This window comes from Stegodyphus dumicola, chromosome 6, assembly GCF_044657685.1.
Source record: "Stegodyphus dumicola isolate Sdum_Otavi_A_Nest chromosome 6, ASM4465768v1".
NCBI lineage: Eukaryota > Metazoa > Arthropoda > Arachnida > Araneae > Eresidae > Stegodyphus > Stegodyphus dumicola.
Window position 1 is genome coordinate 122,650,357 of NC_140773.1, and position 19,365 is coordinate 122,669,721.

At 32.0% G+C, this 19,365-nt stretch overlaps 1 protein-coding gene across 2 annotated transcripts in view; it reads right to left on the minus strand.

Annotated features, from left to right (window-relative positions):
- The window catches only part of LOC118187548 (GPALPP motifs-containing protein 1-like), a 48,506-nt gene that overhangs the window by 19,279 nt on the left and 9,862 nt on the right, over positions 1-19,365 (minus strand). For both annotated transcript variants that reach the window (XM_085818876.1, XM_035357789.2), the window contains exons 2-3: positions 10,985-11,328; positions 7,823-7,948 (exon numbers count right to left, since the gene is read on the minus strand). In XM_085818876.1, coding sequence (XP_085675002.1) covers positions 7,823-7,948; positions 10,985-11,328 — 470 coding nt within the window. The remainder of the gene's footprint in view (positions 1-7,822; positions 7,949-10,984; positions 11,329-19,365) is intronic.

Genomic DNA, 19,365 nt, shown 5'->3' on the forward strand with positions numbered 1-19,365 from the left:
TTCAAGTTTGCTCCTCCAAGCTGTCTCTTGATCAAGAACTAAATTATTTAAAAGCAGTAGCTATTGACATGGGCTTTTCACCCAACGTTATTAACCAAGCCATTAAAAAATTTTCCTCTCAGCATACCAAAATGCACACTCTTGTTTTAGGAGAAGAAAGGCTTAAAATTTCGCATTAAGGAACATAGGCATATGTTAGGAAAAAGGAAAAGCAGAAGTCCTCTGTTGCCCAGCATTGTTGATCTGACACTCCCCCTTTCCATTTTTCTGCAATTAAAATAATTCACAAAACATCTTCCATTGCTAAATTAGATTTTCTAGAGGCTTTTCACATTAAAAAAAAAAATCTTTCTGTTCTAGTTAACGACCCCAATTCCAATCCATCTTTACCTACAGCCTTTAAGGAAATTACGTTTTGGTTTTCTTGTTTCATGAATAGATGGTGCCCGTAGCTTAACTCCTGTCCAGCCATTCTTATCTTATCACTATATCTTATCTCGTTCATTTGCACTTTGGCAGCTGAGGCTGCAGGTTCGGTAAACCATGGCTGTGAAAATTTGAAAATATAATGCTGAGTTTTGTTGTTTGACTTCTAAATTAATATTTGTTCAGCATGTTATTTTACCTTAATCTCCACTATGTTACACAGAGAACCATCTGAAGGTGCAACTAAGTATGAATATGTGAAATATCTTATCTTAAAAAGATATAAATTTAATAGTTAAAAGCTGAAACACTTAACAGTCAAAATCTATCGACATGAGAAGACTCCTGAAAAGTCTTGGAGAAATTACGCTCCTGAACTTCAGAGTTATTTTTTGGAGAGTATTGCAGATTTAGAAATTAAGACATTTGAGAATCGGAAAAATTTTATAGTTACTGAGCAAATTAAATATAGGGTTCCAATGGAATGAAAAGATCATTTCCTTGACCAATCAAACGAATGAAATTAAAAACTCTATATGAGCTATCAGAAATATTAGATGAGTATGAGAGCAATAAAAAGAAGGAAAATCCTTGAAAACAAGGTTTAAAACTTCAAGAAAGTCATCAAAATGGGAACAAAATGCAAGGTAGTTATTACCATAGACATAATCCTAAAGAAATCTCAAAAGATTTTTAATACTAAACCTATAATTAAGAAAGAATGTACTAATAAAATTCATGAAAGGGAATTTGAGAAACGGAGACAGCTTCATTGTTATGGATGCGGATCCTACTCGCATCTTCAACTTCAATGTAGTAAACTCAAGAAGAACTTTCTTTAAATGATTGTTTGGAAAACGATCTCAACCTGATTGAAATAATTCTAATATTGTTAAATAATTTTGGGAAATATCCTATTCCAGTAATTTCAGACAGTGAGAAAGCTTTCTCGCACATAAAGAGAAAAAACACAGATTATTTATGTTTCCTGCAGAAGAAGCATAAGGAGAGAATATAACAACTGTGAGAAACAACTATCACTGTGCAGTTTTTGGGCTTAACCGTAGTCTGTTTTTGTTATTTGCTAAGCTGAACTATCATTTAAATCGTACCTGGATCAACTTGTAGCTACAGTTAAAATTTTTAAAGAATCCTTATATGTACATAACTGATCAGTTTTAAGAATTCTGAAGAATTAAATAGATTTGTATTGGAATCAAAACTGTTACTGACATTAGCAAAGTTTAATCTTAGAGGATGGCAGTCAAATTATGAAAGTGAATCTATTCTCCCAAACACTGTGTAGTTCGCGTTTTTTTAAATATTGCCGTTATGCAAAGTCTATTGGATTATCTCAATAAATGAATGTTGGAAATTAGGTTTTGTTCTTTATTAAATTTATGTATATTCATTATACTTAAATAAGTATATTATGTAAGTCATTTAAGTATCGTACATTCATAATTTAAGTATATTCTTCACTTACATTTTATGTGATTGTGATAACAAAGAAATTCATAATAAATAGAAACAAAATGTTTTATCGTGTGCTATTTAACGAAGAGCTTACTTTAACGTACTTAGCTTACTATCGTATACTATATTATTTAAATTATTTCTGTACAGTATCAAAAGGAAAGTTACTAATACAGAAGTCAAACAAAAATCAGCATCATATTTACAAAATTTTCACAGGACTAGTTTCGATGGTTTTACCGAACCACCATCTTCAGCTGCAAAACCGCAAATGAACAAGATAGGAAACAATGACTAGATAAGATAAGAAAGCCTGGACAAGAATAAGCAAGTGGCGCCATCTGTTGGCGAAACCAGAACTAAAACATAATTTCTCTAAAAGCCGAAGGCAAATTTGGATTGGAATTAGGATCGTTAACTAGAACAGAAAGATTTTTATGAATGTGAAATGCCTCTAGAAAATCCAGTTCTCCAATGGAAGATGTTTTTTGAATAATTTTAGCAGCAGAAAAATTGAAAGTGTGATTTTTGGACCAACAATGTTGAGCAACAGAAAACTTCTGTGTTTCCTTTTTTCTAACATATGCCTCATGTTCTTTGACGCGAAATTTTAAGGCTCTCTTAGTTTGGCCAATGTAAATTAAACCACACTGGCAAGGAATCCCATAAATACCCCAGGAATTCATATCCGGAATGGGGTCCTTGAGTATAGAAGTCCGAATTTTATTGATGGGAGAATAAACAACCCAAACTAAGAGAGCCTTAAAATTTCACGTCAAAGAACATGAGGCATATGTTAGAAAAAAGGAAACACAGAAGTCTTCTGTTGCTCAACATTGTTGGTCCGAAAATCACACTTTCAATTTTTCTGCTGCCAAAATTATTCAAAAAACATCTTCCATTGGAGAACTGGATTTTCTAGAGGCATTTCACATTCATAAAAATCTTTCTGTTCTAGTTAACGATCCTAATTCCAATCCAAATTTGCCTTCGGCCTTCAGAGAAATTATGTTTTAGTTCTGGTTTCGCCAACAGATGACGCCACTTGCTTATTCTTGTTAAATTTCTGCAAAATATGTGCAACTTTATAGCTAATTGATGGAAAGAAGGGAATGACAACAGAATTTTTATAATCTCCTAAAATAAGAGTGTGGCTTTTAGTGTGTTGAGATGAGAATTTTTTAACTGCTTGATTAATAATGTTGGGTGAAAAGCCCCTGTCAATAGCTATTGCTTTTAAATAATTTAGTTCTTCATCAAGGGCTAGTTTGGAGGAGCAAACTTGAAGAGCACGGAAAACATAGGAATAAAATGAAGCTAACTTTTGTTTAGTCAGATGACATGATTTAAAGTGTGGTGGAAGGCAAACCGATGAAGGTTTACGGTAAACTGTAGTACTGAAGTTGGATGTGTTACGTGTGACCAGAATGTCGAGAAACGGAAGAGAATTGCAAGTCTCAAGTTCAAAAGTGAACCGAATAGCAGGATCAGTAGAATTCATTGTTGAAAGAACTTTATTTAAATCATCTTTATTACCTTCAAACAGGGTAAAAGTATCGTCTACCTCAACTCTGTTTGAAACAAACACATTTTGTTTTCCAAAATAAATATTACAAGCAAAGTGAGGGATTAGCCATGGGAAGCCCCCTCAGTCCCATCCTGGCTGATATCTACATGCATTATTATGAATCAAAATTGTTTGAAACTTTAAACTTCCCGGCATGGTTCCGCTATGTAGACGATACTTTTACCCTGTTTGAAGGTAATAAAGATGATTTAAATAAAGTTCTTTCAACAATGAATTCTATTGATCCTGCTATTCAATTTTTCTGCTGCTAAAATTATTCAAAAAACATCTTCCATTGGAGAACTGGATTTTCTAGAGGCATTTCACATTCATAAAAATCTTTCTGTTCTAGTTAACGATCCTAATTCCAATCCAAATTTGCTTTCGGCTTTTAGAGAAATTATGTTTTAGTTCTGGTTTCGCCAACAGATGGCGCCACTTGCTTATTCATGTCCAGGCTTTCTTATCTTATCTAGTCATTGTTTCCTATCTTGTTCATTAGCGGTTTTGCAGCTGAAGATGTGGGTTCGGTAACACCATCGAAACTAGTCCTGTGAAAATTTTGTAAATATAATGCTGATTTTTGTTGTTTGACTTCTGTATTAGTATTTATTCGGCATGTTATTGTGTCTTAAAAAGGAAAGTTATTGATTATAAATGTGCCTGAAATGATCACCATAATCTAGCACTATTCTAAAGTGTAGAAACTAAAAATAGGTAAATACATTTACATATGACCGAAAGAAATGGTGTTAAGAAACATCAGCATTACTAGTATATACTGCAATCCATAATTATTGCACTTTTAATTGCTTACTATTTAAAAAACACAAATATTTTTTTTTATTAATTGGAAATTTTATTTCTGTTACCTTCCTTTCTGCTATTTATACTTTCAAAACACTACTAGTTCATGTTTTTTCTTAAATAGTGTTGTCATGTATGTTGTTTGTTAGGTTATTATTTCATTTTAGATATGAATATGAGAAGTTATTAGATTTAGGTATACTTTTGTATGAAATATTTTTGGTCACATTTATTAACTACTTTATACTGTCTTTCATTTGCATATCTTGGAGATAAAGAAGTTAATGGTTATATTTTTTACTGCGAAACGCGAATATATTTATACTTGAGTTCAAGTAAAATACTGATTATGTTACCTTAAGAAACGTATCCTAATTTATCATGACAGGGACAATTTTCAATGTCTCTGATATTTAACAGAAATAAATGTGATAATGCTGTTATCAGAAACACTCCTTTTTTTACCCACACATATATCTTTACTTTTATTTATGTCTAATTGAGTTATAGTTACTAAAACCTACTATTAATGTTATATATTTATAATAACCACTTTCAAATTTACTCTGAATTAAGGAAAAAAAATATGAAATCTTAAATAGTTGTAGAATTTTAGTCATTTAAAAAATATAGTTTGAAGTACTGAAAATAATTAAGGCTATTATTAATTATGCATATTTAGTCTAAAGAGAAAAAATTGTTTTATCTGCTGGCTTTCAGGAAATGATAAAATATTTAAACTTTAGATAAATACAAGGAATTCAAAATTTTAAAAAAGAAGAAAAATATATTAATTATTAAGCTTATTTTTCTGCATAAATCAATATGTAACACATGGACATAATAACGACATTTTCACAACTGTTGCAAAAAGGTGGAATTTTGCGAACATTTAGGCATCGTTAAGACGTTGTGATACGATGCCTTCACAACCAAAATATCACCTGAGAAAGACGCAATAACGACGTCTATGCAATAAAAACCTCATATGCAAAAATGTAATAAAGACGTCTTTGCAATGGTTGCAAAACAGTGGAGTTTCGCAGATATTTGGCCGTCTTAAAAATGACATATTGCAATGTTATCCGCGACGAGTTTGCAACATTATTATGATGTTGCTGTGCTACTTGGGTTAGAGAATCGTTAGATACTTGTCAAACAGAAGTTCGCAATTTAGAAGCCTTAGGGGTAAATGCAGGAACTTATGGTTCTCTATTATGTCCCATATTAATTAAATTGATACCGCAAGCGTCCTGTGAAAAAGTTGCCTCATCCGTGAATAGTACATCCGATGGGAAATCCGCCTGCGCTGCACACTGCTGCAAGAACCAATTACAAAATGAACTCAAAGAGGGTAATCTGTCTCTTGCAAGGCTTGGACTCTCTGCAAATGGTATGGGTGCAAACCATTTTCATGCAATACTCTCCAAACAGTGGAATGTCTCAGCTGCAGACAACGTGCAACAGCTCTTGTACTTGTCTGAGGTGATTCAGGCACAATGTTCAAGATGGATTCTTCAATGCGAAGTTGTCGAGCACTTCTTCTTCCTAGGGTCAGAGGTGGCTTCAAATGACCCGTTTTCACACAGAGACCGATGCAACCTTTCTAACATGTACTTTGGCATACGCTTGTTCAGAAACCATTCCTGGTACTGCTGTTCCCATTAGCAGCACCATACATGAGATGCATGTCAGCTTTTTCCCTGTGCATTAACTCACCCATCACGCTTGACATCAGAGTTGCGAATGATCCTCTGATGCATCGGATCGTGGTTTGTCTGGCTCATTACCACCCTCTATCGCTGCATTGCCAGCCAATCACAGCTGTAGTTCCTATTACTGTTAGTGTTCCCTTTTTTTTTTTTTTTTTTTGGAACATTTATTGTGAATACTGTATTGCTGCAAAGATGCACTTTGCGTTCATTTTGTACATAAATTATTTTATTATTTAATAATTTATGTTATTTATTATCATAATTTTCCTCTCGTGTCTTTTTTTGTGTTCCTGCCTTAACCCGTCACTTAGACCCTACATTCTTATATAAAAAATGCATGTTTTAGTATGCTCTACCACCCCTCCAAGTTTGTCCCATGATCTATGAAACACCCTGTATATAAAGGCCGGATGCAGTTACAGTTACATACAGGGATCAATTTAGATATCCAATTACAGCACAGGGAGTAGAAAAAAGACTTGCCCTCGTAATCTGTTTTATTCAGAAAAGATTCACATCTTCAGAATTCTCCCATTGCATTATACAAAAGATACTGAAATTTCACATAAAATTTCAAAAACAAAAAGCCAGAAGATCTTTGGGGAAAAAAATCAGAAAAGAGAAGTGTAAAGTGAATTTTCGATTAGAAAACTGACTCACATTTAAATATTTTTAAACAATTTCATGATAAAAAGTGCTAATTTCATTTCTGTAATGACATGCTGTAAATGTAAAGAAGATGATTTAATTTATAAATAATTATGGTAGCATATTTGCTTTTTCTATGAGGTGTTCAGAAAATGCGCTTTATAGCATTTATTAACTCGTTTATTTTTCAGAACCAAAATAGTCCTAAATTTTGAAAATAGAGAGTAATGTCATTTTAAAATATAGGAGACAATAATAATGTTTTATTTTAATGGTATTTCTTAAATATAATTTTAATATATCATCTTAAATATTTCTTAAATACAATTTTTATGATATTTATCAATGTTGTTCTGATTTTTATCAATGCAAGACAAATAAAGTGCTCATAAAAAATTGACAAAATTTCACATATCTGAATAAAAAATTTTATATACAAATTGATTTTGAAATTGCCAAAATGTTGACTAAGTCACCAAATTTAGTACCAGATAATAACTCATATCCCAAAAAAAGGAAAAAGTTGTTTTTGATGTGTAATGTTTTACCTTTTCCTCCCTACATTTCTTCATCGCTGATGTCATACCCCGATTTCTCCTCCTAGCGCATGCACAACAACAATGCTCTGCAGGACTGCAACAAAAAGAGAGAACCTTTTTTTCTTCTTTCTTTTTTTGAAAGTTTTGCTCCATTCACTGCAGAGATTGATGTCATTCAAATATTATATATATATTTTGATTTTATTAAAGATGGTATTTAGTAGTTGTCCAGATACCAAAGAAGTAATATTTTATGAATTTTTAATTTGCAAGAAAGAAACTATTTCAAAATGTTTCTGTTTCAACAAAAGATAACCTTGTGTCTAAAGCTTGAGTATCAACCTTTTATATTAACAAGTAGGGATAGATTCAAATGTTAACCCATTGAATGCATGTTGTCAATGCATCGTCAAAAAATATTCCTCTAAAATTTTAATTCACACTCAAAATGTAAGTTGTAAAAAAACAGACAGAAATGTCAGATGAGTAAAATTAAGGACCTTCTGTCCATTTTGGCAAAAATTAAGGACTTTTAAGGACCAAAAATCATTTCTAGAAAATGGAAGAACTTTTAAGGACTGTCTGAATATTGCTACACATAGCAAAATTCTAAAAATTAATGCATAATATAATGCTGGTCTCACTTTTCTAGAGGTTTTCTGTGATCCTGGAGCCAAGCACCTGGAAATAGCACCAAGCTGATTTCGGCGGGAAGTATCTGGAACAATCATCCATTCTTCTCGTTTTATTTCTTCTGTTTGTGCTGCATTCTAGAGTAAAAACAAAAATAGAAAATACAGCATATCACATATACACATGTAGAAAGCACAAGATACTTTTCAATTTTATGGAAAATTGCCCTTGCATGTTTAAGAAAATATTATCTTTGAGTTAAATATGGAATAAATTACATATTGAAGTACAAAGTCCAAGATATGGACTCCTTAGGACTTCAGCAATTCCAGATTTTATATCTTTATATCAAATCTAGTAAGATGACATATAAGAATTATAGAGTTAAAAATATGAAATCATTGTTTATGAAAAGAATGAAATGTAATTGAAATTTGCAAAAAATACTCAACTTATTTGTTTGCTTCGTAAAACATTTATTTCAATGTTTAAGTTACTTCTCATAATTTCTCATTCAGTTACAAAGTTCCATTGCTTAGTTTCCTGTAGCTGATGAGTCCAGAATTCTCACTAAATTGTCATTCAAAATCTTTTCACTCTCGGCAACCTCTTTGTCACTTTCTTCACAATGGCAGTGATATTCTGTCTGCATTTAGAACCATACAACAGATTTCGAGTAGTTTTTTCTTTTTAGCACAGCTCAATGCTTAACTAATGCTAAATTAATGCTTAGCTATACACTATTATTGATGTACCATGAAACTGAGACTAAAGACATGTTGGTCCTCTATATTTTCTCTTATTTATAGCATGATGCAGATGCTAAGCCTGAATTATATTAGTTTAGTCATTTATTATACTTACATATTTCACACATAGAGTTAAAGTTTATCTGAATATAAAATCAGTTATTTTTGATTCAAACAGTATTAAGTGTAATCTTTTGGCCTATGAATATATATATATATATATATATATATATATATATATATTTTTTTTTTTTTTTTTTTGCATATGGAAAGAAATTTCTCCTTGTTCAATACACTCTGTTTTGCAGAGCAGTTGACTGAAATCTGTTATGGTTGCTGAGTTAACATAAAAGGTTACCATGCTGTTTGATATTCAATTACTATCATTTAAAAAAATATATATTTTAGATATCACTGTGTGAGTCACTTCTCAGACTGTTATGAGCTGACAGACATAGAACGATGACAACAAAAAAATAATAAAATATTTTTACCAGGTTGATGTCAAGGGGCACAAGTTATATTAATAATGAACTTTAGTATAATGTTTTGGTTTGAGATGTATGCCAAGCAAAAAGACGGCTATTGAGCCAACAAACTGTTGATCACACAGATTTCAGCTAATAAATGATTGTGTTTCTTTAACATAGAGATGTTTTATTTAATGCCAAACTAAAATTAAGAATCGGGACCTTTTTATTTTGAAAAAATATATAATGTGCATGCATGGAGAATTAAATATATATTAAAGCGAGACCTTATTTCAAAATCTAATTCTTTCTTTTTACACACACACAAAAAAATAAATAAATAAATAAATAAAAATTTTAAAAAAAGTAAATTAATAAAAATTTAAAAAAAAACAAGCTGGTCCAGACATTAGATCATTTGAGGACATCTGGATTTTGGACAGTACTGTATTGTAATTGCATAAAGACCTGAATTTATTGCTATTTTGTTTAAATGCATTTTTTAGAAGCTTAATATGTTAAAAGAGAATTATTATGTAAAAAGAATAAACCATTTTGTTTCTATATTTTACATCTCTTCACTATCTGCATTACAAATAGTTACAAAATAATTCGAAAAAAGTGCAATTTACCAAGTATTTTAAGTTAAGAAAACTTCTTGCTAAAATGGTACTTAGGAATGGGGTAAACAATTAGCCAAATACTTTGCAAAAAGGTACCAATCTAATTTTGGTATTTGCACCCCTGAACTTGCAACTTATGGAGAACATTTGTAAATTCATTAGCATAATTATGTTTCATTAGCGTAATCATTAACAGTAATGTTTGTTTGAATATCTTTATATTTATTTCAAAGATGCATTCAAGCACCACCTTTTGCTCTGTTGATCTCTTCCTGTATATACTGTGATTGGTGTTCGCTAAAAATATGAGGAAATGATTGGCTTTCTGCATCACCCATAATCACAGTGACCCAAAAACAGTTGAAATTTCCATGTATAGTGCATTGCTTCATTAATACTTTTCATGGCTGTTTGGCGGGCGTATGAATAATCAGGAAGTACCAAAATTTCTTGAAGTGATGGAATACTTTTTAAATAATTTTCTTAAATTTTATACTTTAGTCACATAAATACTGCTACTGCTCCAAAGGCATATTTTGCTAAAGTGTACTGATAAAATATTAAATTTTAGTAGGTTTTTATGTATAGGAGATATTTATTTTGACTTATCAAAGATTTTGGATTATTATACTCAATTAGTTGAAATTTAATTCAAAAGAAATCATACATACACACATATACATAATTTTGTGCCTTTGTAGATGCCAGTGATAATGATAGCTATATGTTATACTAAAGATGCAGTCCTGTTTGACTGACCTGCATTTTATCCTTCATATGACATTCATAATATATAAAATTGATACACATCCATGTTTTGCAATTATAAGTGTATTTATAATATGACACCATTTGATGAAGAGAAACTAGATATGGTGTTATGAAAAATATAAGCAAATGTCAAAAGAGGGAAGATTATGATACTGATATTAGATTTAGAACAGCAAAGTTATAGGTTCCACTTTATTTCTATTTGTTTATTTAATAATCCAAATTTCAGTTACAGTTTTGCTGTTATGTAAGTATATGTCGTTACATAAGAATCATAATAAAAGGTAATAATTTTCAAATGTTGCTCTTCAGAAAGACTCCAGAGCAATATTTATTATGGGCAATTTACAATTTTTAGGTTATAAAAGGGAACCGAATTAAAAAGAAGATTTGAAGGGATATAAGAATCAAAGTTATACTTTTATCTTACACACACACACATATACATATTTAAAATATTACAATACACATTGTTACTTATAAAATTATGCATAACAATTTACATATATATTTATGAATTCATTTATAAATTACACAAAAATGTGTCATTCCTGAATTACCGTATTCTGCAATTTGTTCCTCATATTTACAGCTCTCTTTTCAATAGTTGTAATCACATCATTCACATCTTCTTTCAATTCAGCAGGCATAGGTCCATAGCATTCATCATCTGAATAATCATTATATTCTGCACACTGAACTGATGGAGGTAATTCTGGGCCTATAATATTTGAAGATATTTGTCCTTCATTTGTTACTGACGAATCTGAGTTCTCAGTTGAATGAGACATTTTTTGTAAGATAAAATCTGGACACTGTGGTCCAATAATTTTTGATTCATTTGTCTTTTTAGTTGATGACAGATCTGAGTCATTTGAATCCTCAGAGCAAGATCTTTTATATCCTGTAAAATACAACATATATTTTTATTTTGCAGTGAAAATTTGTCAGAGAATTTGAAACACAATATCTAACTACAACAATTAATGTAGTAAGTACATCCAAGGATGAGTGCTTAATCATTGTATTTTTCATGCTTTGTGCGAAGAAATCGGTGCTGTTCATACTGCGTTTCTTTATCATACGGAAATACGGTGGCTCTCCAAAGGCAATATGCTGACCGGGGTTTTTGAATTGCATGAAGAAATTATACAGTTTCTTATTAACCAAAATAGCCATTCAGTGGAAGCTTTTGGAAATAGAGACGCATTGCTTTGGCTAGCCTATCTAGATATATTTAACCACATGAATAAAGGATGCAAAGATTTGGCAAGAACATAATAACAGCTAATGAAAAATTAGCTTCATTTATTGAAAAATTAAAACTTTGGAAACATCAAGTTGAACTTAAGAATTTAGCAAACTTTCTTTTGCCGGATTCAGCTGTTTTGGAAAACAAAAATATAACAATTATATCAGAAATTATAATACACGTCCAGCAACTGAGTGAATCATTTAATTTGATACTTTTCCACAGGAAATATTAGCAAACTTAATAGACAGATACTCAATTCATTTTTGTTTCATCCAAATTCAATAAACAGTAATGATTTTTTATAGGAAGAAATTACTGAAATACGAGCTAATGTGCATATGGAATAGGAATTTGAAATACTAGACTTAGAACAGTTAGAAGCTTATTGTTATGTAATATTGTTTCTTAAAATTCAATTTATCAGTTTTGCTGCTTCTTGATTCAGTACTTGAATGTTTTTAATTTTGATTTTTATTGGTTCAGTTTAAAGTAATTGTTGAAAGTTAAATTTGTTATTAGCTGCAAGTGTTAAATTTAAGTTGGTAAGGTCAATCATTTTATCCTTTAAAGTGAAGTTTGGTTTTTAACTTTTAATTTTTTTTTTTTTTTTTTTTTTTTTTTTCTTGCCTAAAAACTTAAAATAAGTTATCTGGTTTTATTTTGTACTGTTGGTTACACTAGCTTGGTGTGCAAATTTAAATTGGTTTTTGTTTAATGTTTACCCCTTCTTCTGATATTTTTATTTATTTATTTATTTATTTATTATTTTTTTTAATGAACCCATATTATCTGACTCTGGTGGTAAGGTGTTGAAGAAATGTAAATTTTAGAAATGATTACTAAAAGTGTATCCTAAATTTCAGCTACATAACTCATTAGTAATATTAATTAAAGATTTAATCAGCTAGTGTGTTTGCTAGTATTTATTATAATAAGTAAAGTTAATTATAGTATAGTTAGTGAACTTTTTAAACTGTGGTTAACTTTGGAAATCTCCAAATAGGTCTCTTGGGTTTGATTTTGCGTTAGAGAGACTAGTGTTTCATGTATTTCTAGAGTATTATCTCAATTTAAAAATAGAAATTATGAACTTAACTAATTGAAATTTATATGCTTTTGTACAGAAAATTTGTGCCTTTCTGGTAGAATTATATTTTTTAGCCTAGCTTAATTGCTTGAGAAGTTAGTCAGAATTAAACATATATTTTTAGCAGGAATGGCACAAATATCCTGACTTCAATTTTCCACTTTGAAGCGCAGTTTTTATACTTCTAGAGTTGTTTTCTGACAGGTGATGTATTTCTGACAGGTATGACAGGTATTTAAGCAGCGTAAGAAATGCTGCTGTGAATTTGGTTTTGCACTTACGGTCTTCAACATTATTAAACTCCTGCTTTTGGCGAGTCAACTAGCAAAATGTCTTTTCTTTGTACCTTTTTCTCTATGTGTGCATCTGAAAAGTAAACAGCTGGTTTGTTTTCGGTCCCAACTAATGTTCCCTCGTCGCGAAAGATGTTGCCAAGTATGCCGAAACTGTCAACCCCCCCGAATTAGGCTTAGTGGAGTCCTGATGAGTCACCAACGAACACCAGATGATCTTCCCGTAGGAGATGCTGCCTTGCACCGATATAGCCTGCACTGATGTCTGGCACTGTTGCCAAGTCTGAAGTATTCACTAACAAGATTTGGGTAAAGGCCGAGCTCTAAGGAGATGTCTTACTCACAGAAGGCACAATTCTTAAACTATTTCCACATTTCTTCTCCATGGGAAGATGGGGTCAATTTGCATCCAATGCCAACTCCATGTTATATTTGCCATCGCTAAATAATTGCTTAAATTCATGAAATTATTAATTTAAAAAAATGATTACTTTACTTAATGTTAACATGTTTAGCAATTCAGAAAGGAGTTGAATTATTTTTATTTCTTACAAGATAACAGCATTACTTTATTTCTATAACATAATATAACGAATAAAACTAACTTTTTTGGTGTTATAATTATGAATTCCTTTCTAGGTACACATTCTTATTTAGGGTTATTGCTCATATAAATTAGATTTCAAATTTTTATCCTACACTACACAAAAGTACGTTTTCACGGTTATTTTTGGTTATGTTGTTGGTTATGATTTTAAATTAATGAAATTAAACAACAGAATATTCACCACATTAAGGTGGTGATATATTTCAATGGAAATATATTCACCGCAACATTATCCACAACCGACAAAAAAGCACTAGAGAAACATTTAGTATTTGCCATCTTCTACCTCTACAAAATAAGATTTTCAGCATTTTTGCAAATGAAAACAAAAGCCAGAAAACTCTTAAATGCATCTGATGACATATGCCAGTCTCTTTCAAAAAAAAAGCCTCATTTTAATAAAATGATTATGAATAAACAACAACAAACAGTTAGAGTAGACTGAAGGGTACCCCTTGTACACTCACTTCCAAAAGTTAAGCACGGAGAGGAAAATGCTAATTTCCCGAAGCCAATCAGAATTGAAGAGGATGCAATTTGGTGCAGAGGTAGATGGAAGTATGCAAATATGTTAAGTAACAGCCAATTGCGCTTTCATGTCAAGAAATACGCAAAAAAGGCAGTCTTAGAAGAAGCCAGCTTTATGAAGGGTTACAGAAGTTGATTGTAAGTGCTGATAGAAGGTGTTTAAAACTTTCGTACAATTTCTTTTCAAGACATACGTGTTTCTATGACTTCTAGAAGACGAATGGAAGATTCTGAGCACTGGCGTGCTGTGGGGCGCATTGAAGCAGGACAATTGATCACAGATGTTGCTCTTTTCTTCGGCGTTCATCATTCTGTAATTTCACGTTTATGGAAACAATTCCAAACCACACAGACAGTTGTTCGAAGACCCGTAGCCGGTCGACCAAGGGTTACAACTGCCGCGGAAGATCGATATATTGCTATTGTAGCCAAGAGAAATCACAGAGTGACCTCCACACATGTGACATCTATGGTTAAAGGGTCCATTGGTAAGGCGATATCTGCAGCTACTGTACGCTGAAGATTACATATGAGTGGACTGTACGCCCGGGTACCTCGAGTTTGTGTTCCTCTATTCCTCCAATCAAGAGGGGCACGATTACAGTGGTGCCAGGAACATGTCAATTGGAATGTATCTGACTGGGGCAATGTCATGTTTACTGATGAGTCAAGCTTTGCTCTGGAGCCAGATGACAAGCGTATAAGGATATGGTGTGAACAAAGAACACGCAATCACTCCCAAAACTTCACGCATTCCAAGGTGGAAGCATTATGGTGTGAGCAGGGATTTCATTAGGATACCGCACCGACCTACACATCTTTAAACGGGGTTCTATGATGGCTGTCCGGTATCGAGATGAAGTCCTAGAACCCATTGTGATACTGTACACTGCAGCAGTTGGCCCTATTTTTGTTTTAATGGATGATGATAATGCACGTCCCTATAGAGCTTGCATTGTCGATGACTACCTGGAGAGTGAAGGGATTGCGTGTATGGCGTGACCAGCATATTCGCCCGACCTTAATCTCATTGAAAATCTTTGGGATGCTCTTGGCCGTGCTGTATCTTCACGTTTCCCACCTCCAGCCACTCTTATTCAGCTGGAAACTGCTCTACAAGAAGAATGGCGATTACTTAATTCTGCGGTGGCTGACCACCTAATTGAAAGCATGGTCACAAAGTGTAAACTTTGTATACAGATGAGGGGGTATCACATACACTATTAATGTCCGTTTTTCATTTTATGCTGTTTATTTTCACTTTATACATAATTCTGTTTAAGTCTCCAGTATGTCATTATCTGATAACTTACCAAAATTTAATATTGTTTTCATTTCTGTATATAATTATTGATTTTGTTTTATGCATAAATATATATGCTACTTTCCTGCCGAATTTTGTGTCAATCAAAGCAGTATTTATTATTTCTTTGCATTTTATATCTTCGTGATTAACTTTTGGAAGTGTGATATTTCATTTATCGGCAAGTTGTTGTTTCATTTATGGTAACCTGAGTAGTTGAATGTTCCGTAAATATACTTTTACCTAGAATTGGGTGCTCCTTTGACTTTTTAAGTGAAAATATATATCGATGTGTACATGGACAAAGGGACTGTGCGATGGCAAGTTTGCGAAATTCTTTCCCCCCCCCCAGTGAAAATAGGTTGACGTGTACATGGAGAAAGGTAAGGAAGTGTGCAAAGAATTGCACAAACTCAGTATCCATATACCGGCAAAGGGTACCCTTAAATACACTTTTACCAACAAGCTAGTAATTAAAATTTTAATATTGGATTTTATGTTTTTTATTGTTTTCCCGAAAAGAGGGATTACATATGATAGCATTTCCATTTTCAGATATATTGTATACAGTGTGTTCAAAAAAAAGTTAAAATACATTTTAACTTTTTAATTGATAATATAAATTGAAAAAATGATCAAAATAAGGTATGATTTAAGATTATGTCAATGAAAATGTCTTACAATTATTTTTCAAAGAGTTACAAAAAATAAAAATTAAAAAAAAATTAAATACTTACGCCATTTCACAAATAAGACCACAAGTGAAAAGGCTGAATTAATGCACAATTCTCTCGATAACTACTGAAGAGATTTCATCATTTAAAAAAAATAATTTTGGCAATAATTAAAATAATTAATAAAAGTTATGAAATTTAAAAAATAAGAAAACGTATATGTTTTACATCTAATACTTCTTACTACCTGTTACAACAAGGTTCACTGTTATGGCATTTCGAATTACAAAGTAGATCAGCTGATTTGCACAAACACATCTTCATAGTACACTTCTTTGAACAGTTGCATTTTCTAAGTCCTTCTCTCCCAATTAAAGAACTTTTACTACTTCACGTACACGTATTTCACCTGTACTAACTTCTTCGATGTTTAAAAAAGATTATTTGCAAAAGGTAACCTGGTTTCTTGTGTACAACGATTTTAATTTACCAAACTCAGTACCAAGAACATAAAACTCATCATCTTTAATGTTTGTAATAATGGTTACTACTGATTTTGAATCCCTTTTTGATCTATCAATATCAGGTGCTTTTATTGCAACATTTTGTCCTAGATTAGGTTTTGGAAAGTTTTTAGTAGATGCAATCTTCATCTTCTTCTCAAGTCCTTCCTCAGCTGTCTTTCATAAAACTTTCATACTTTGAACTTGACTGTACTTGTTGTGTCAGAGCATATATCTTTTACAGTATCTACTTCCATTATTATGCATGATTCTTTTTCACATGTATTGTCTTGCGATTCTAAATCAACTGTCCATTCGAGATTAGTGCCTTCTGTATTAACAATGCATTCATTATCAATGCTTCTGTATTAACAATGCATTCATTATTAATATTTATAGTTTTTTCTAAGTCCTCTTCAGTGGCTGTGTTACTAATCAAACAACATGGAAAAACTGAGATAGCACGTCCCAGCTTCATAGGGCAATCAAACATAGTTTTGTTAAATGAACATTTGATTCCTTTGTGATATGCTTTGTTTTTCATTGCTTGAACAAATTTTAATCCTATCAACTACTGTTCTGTCTTATTTGTGTCCATCCATTTTGCCAAGATTTTTTCAAAGTCTTGGTTCGCCTGTTTGACAGAATCTTGCAGTTGGCCGTGTCTTGGCTTACTGTGAACTATTTTTATATCAATCCACATTTCAAATAAACCGTTTATGATTCGTTTGCAAAATTCCCTCCCATTGTCGGGATGGAGAATATTTGGAGCTCGAAAAGTTGTGAAAATATCCAGAAGGTGATATGCTACTCCATCAGCTCTTTCACTGTGTAAACTTCGGAGTAGGGAAAATTTTGCAAGATGATCTTTATACACTAAAATGAATTTCGTATCATGACCAAGATTGGACTGTATACCTATTAGTTAAACTTGGAATCATGAATTTATTTCGCTATGCACAGTTGATTTGATTGGGATGCCCTTTTTCACAGTATTTATTTTTCTTACATGGTTCATGTAGTCTTTAATACGTGACGATAGATTCTACTATTACATTCTGGTACATGTGATTTATTTCCTTATTTATATGGGTTCTTCCATCATGGCCAACTGTGATATAAGCATTGTGTATGACGTTGAAGATATCATCAATTGTAACATAATACAGGATTTCTGCTTTTTCTGCAGATAGTGGTACTTAAGTTTGTCTTCTTCAATATTTAGAGTATCATAGTGTTCACCACCTTCTGTAATGAACTGATTGTTTTTGCTTCTTTCACTTCATTTATTAAAGAAGTGTATTTTTCATTTGTTAAATAAAAGCTGTTATTGTACAGTCAAAAGTTGTTAATCCGGACTCGTCGGGACTTCGGCGATTCCGGATTATCGATTTTTCCGGATTATAGATCATTAGTTTAAATCTCGTAAGATGGCATGCAGAAATTCTAAAATTAAAAATATGAAACCGTAATTTATGAAATAAAGAACAATTATGATCTAAAGGGTATCAAAATTTGCAAAAACAAAAAGCTTAATATTTATTTGTTTACTTTATTAAACATTTCTTTCAATGTAAGTTGTTTAAGTTTTGCTTCGTTTCATGTGATAATACTTTCTCTTTAATTCTATTAAACAGACATAATTTCTTGTTCAGTTACAAAGTTCCGTCGTTCAAGTCCTATAATTGCTGTGTCGAGAACACCGACTAATTTGTCAATCGAAATTTTTTTTGTTTTCAATAACCTCTGTCACTTTTCTTCGCTATCGGAAGCGAATTATAATGACGAGGAACTTGTTTTAAATCATATCAAAGACGGAGCATATCGAGATGAAATACTACATTTGGTAAGGAATTATAAGCGAAATAAAATAAAAACATCTGCGCTGAAGATAAGGATAGTACTGACAAATCAACTTCCAATTCATTACGCGCCCGCCGCCGAGCAGCGTGAAATTGATAAACAGATTTCGGATTTCAAAACATACTTTCGCTTTAGATCCTTTACATATTAACAAATATATATCGGAAATTCTATTTGATATAATCGAAAGTTTAAGCTTACTTTTATAAAATTGCTCTTACAGTCTGCAAAAAATAATAAGCCGGATGCAATTCGAAAATTAAGGAACAACGCAATCATCAACATTAACTGAAATAGATAATTATTTAGCTTATACGTCCATTATACATAAAATGCGCACGCGAAAACGTATTCTGCACTTGCGCACACTCATATGCGCAGTCGTAAAAGGTCTTACGTGCACGCGTGAACGCCTCTGCGCATGTGTCAACGCGGCGCACGCGCAGAAAGTTTTTAGTTTTGATGTCCGGATTATAGATCATTCCGAATTATGGGTGTCCGAATTAACGACTTTTGACTGTACTTATTTTTTACAGATTCAGACAAAATGTTGTAAAACTTTTTGTGCATAACATCGCTCATTTCCTTTCAGCAAAATTAAAAATATAAAATATGTTGAAATGGAAACAAACTGCTTCTATTTTAGATCTAACTGCTTACACTTGTTTGAATTCGCTTGAAGCTAGACTGCAAATGGCGCAAATAAGAAGGAGAAATAACAGAAAAGTGTCGCGACGGAATCTGCATGCTCAGCTTTATTCAGAGTTGATTTAAATTCCACATTCTTGGCTTTTACCAGAAGGCATTGGTAATTCCTAGGTTTTACTG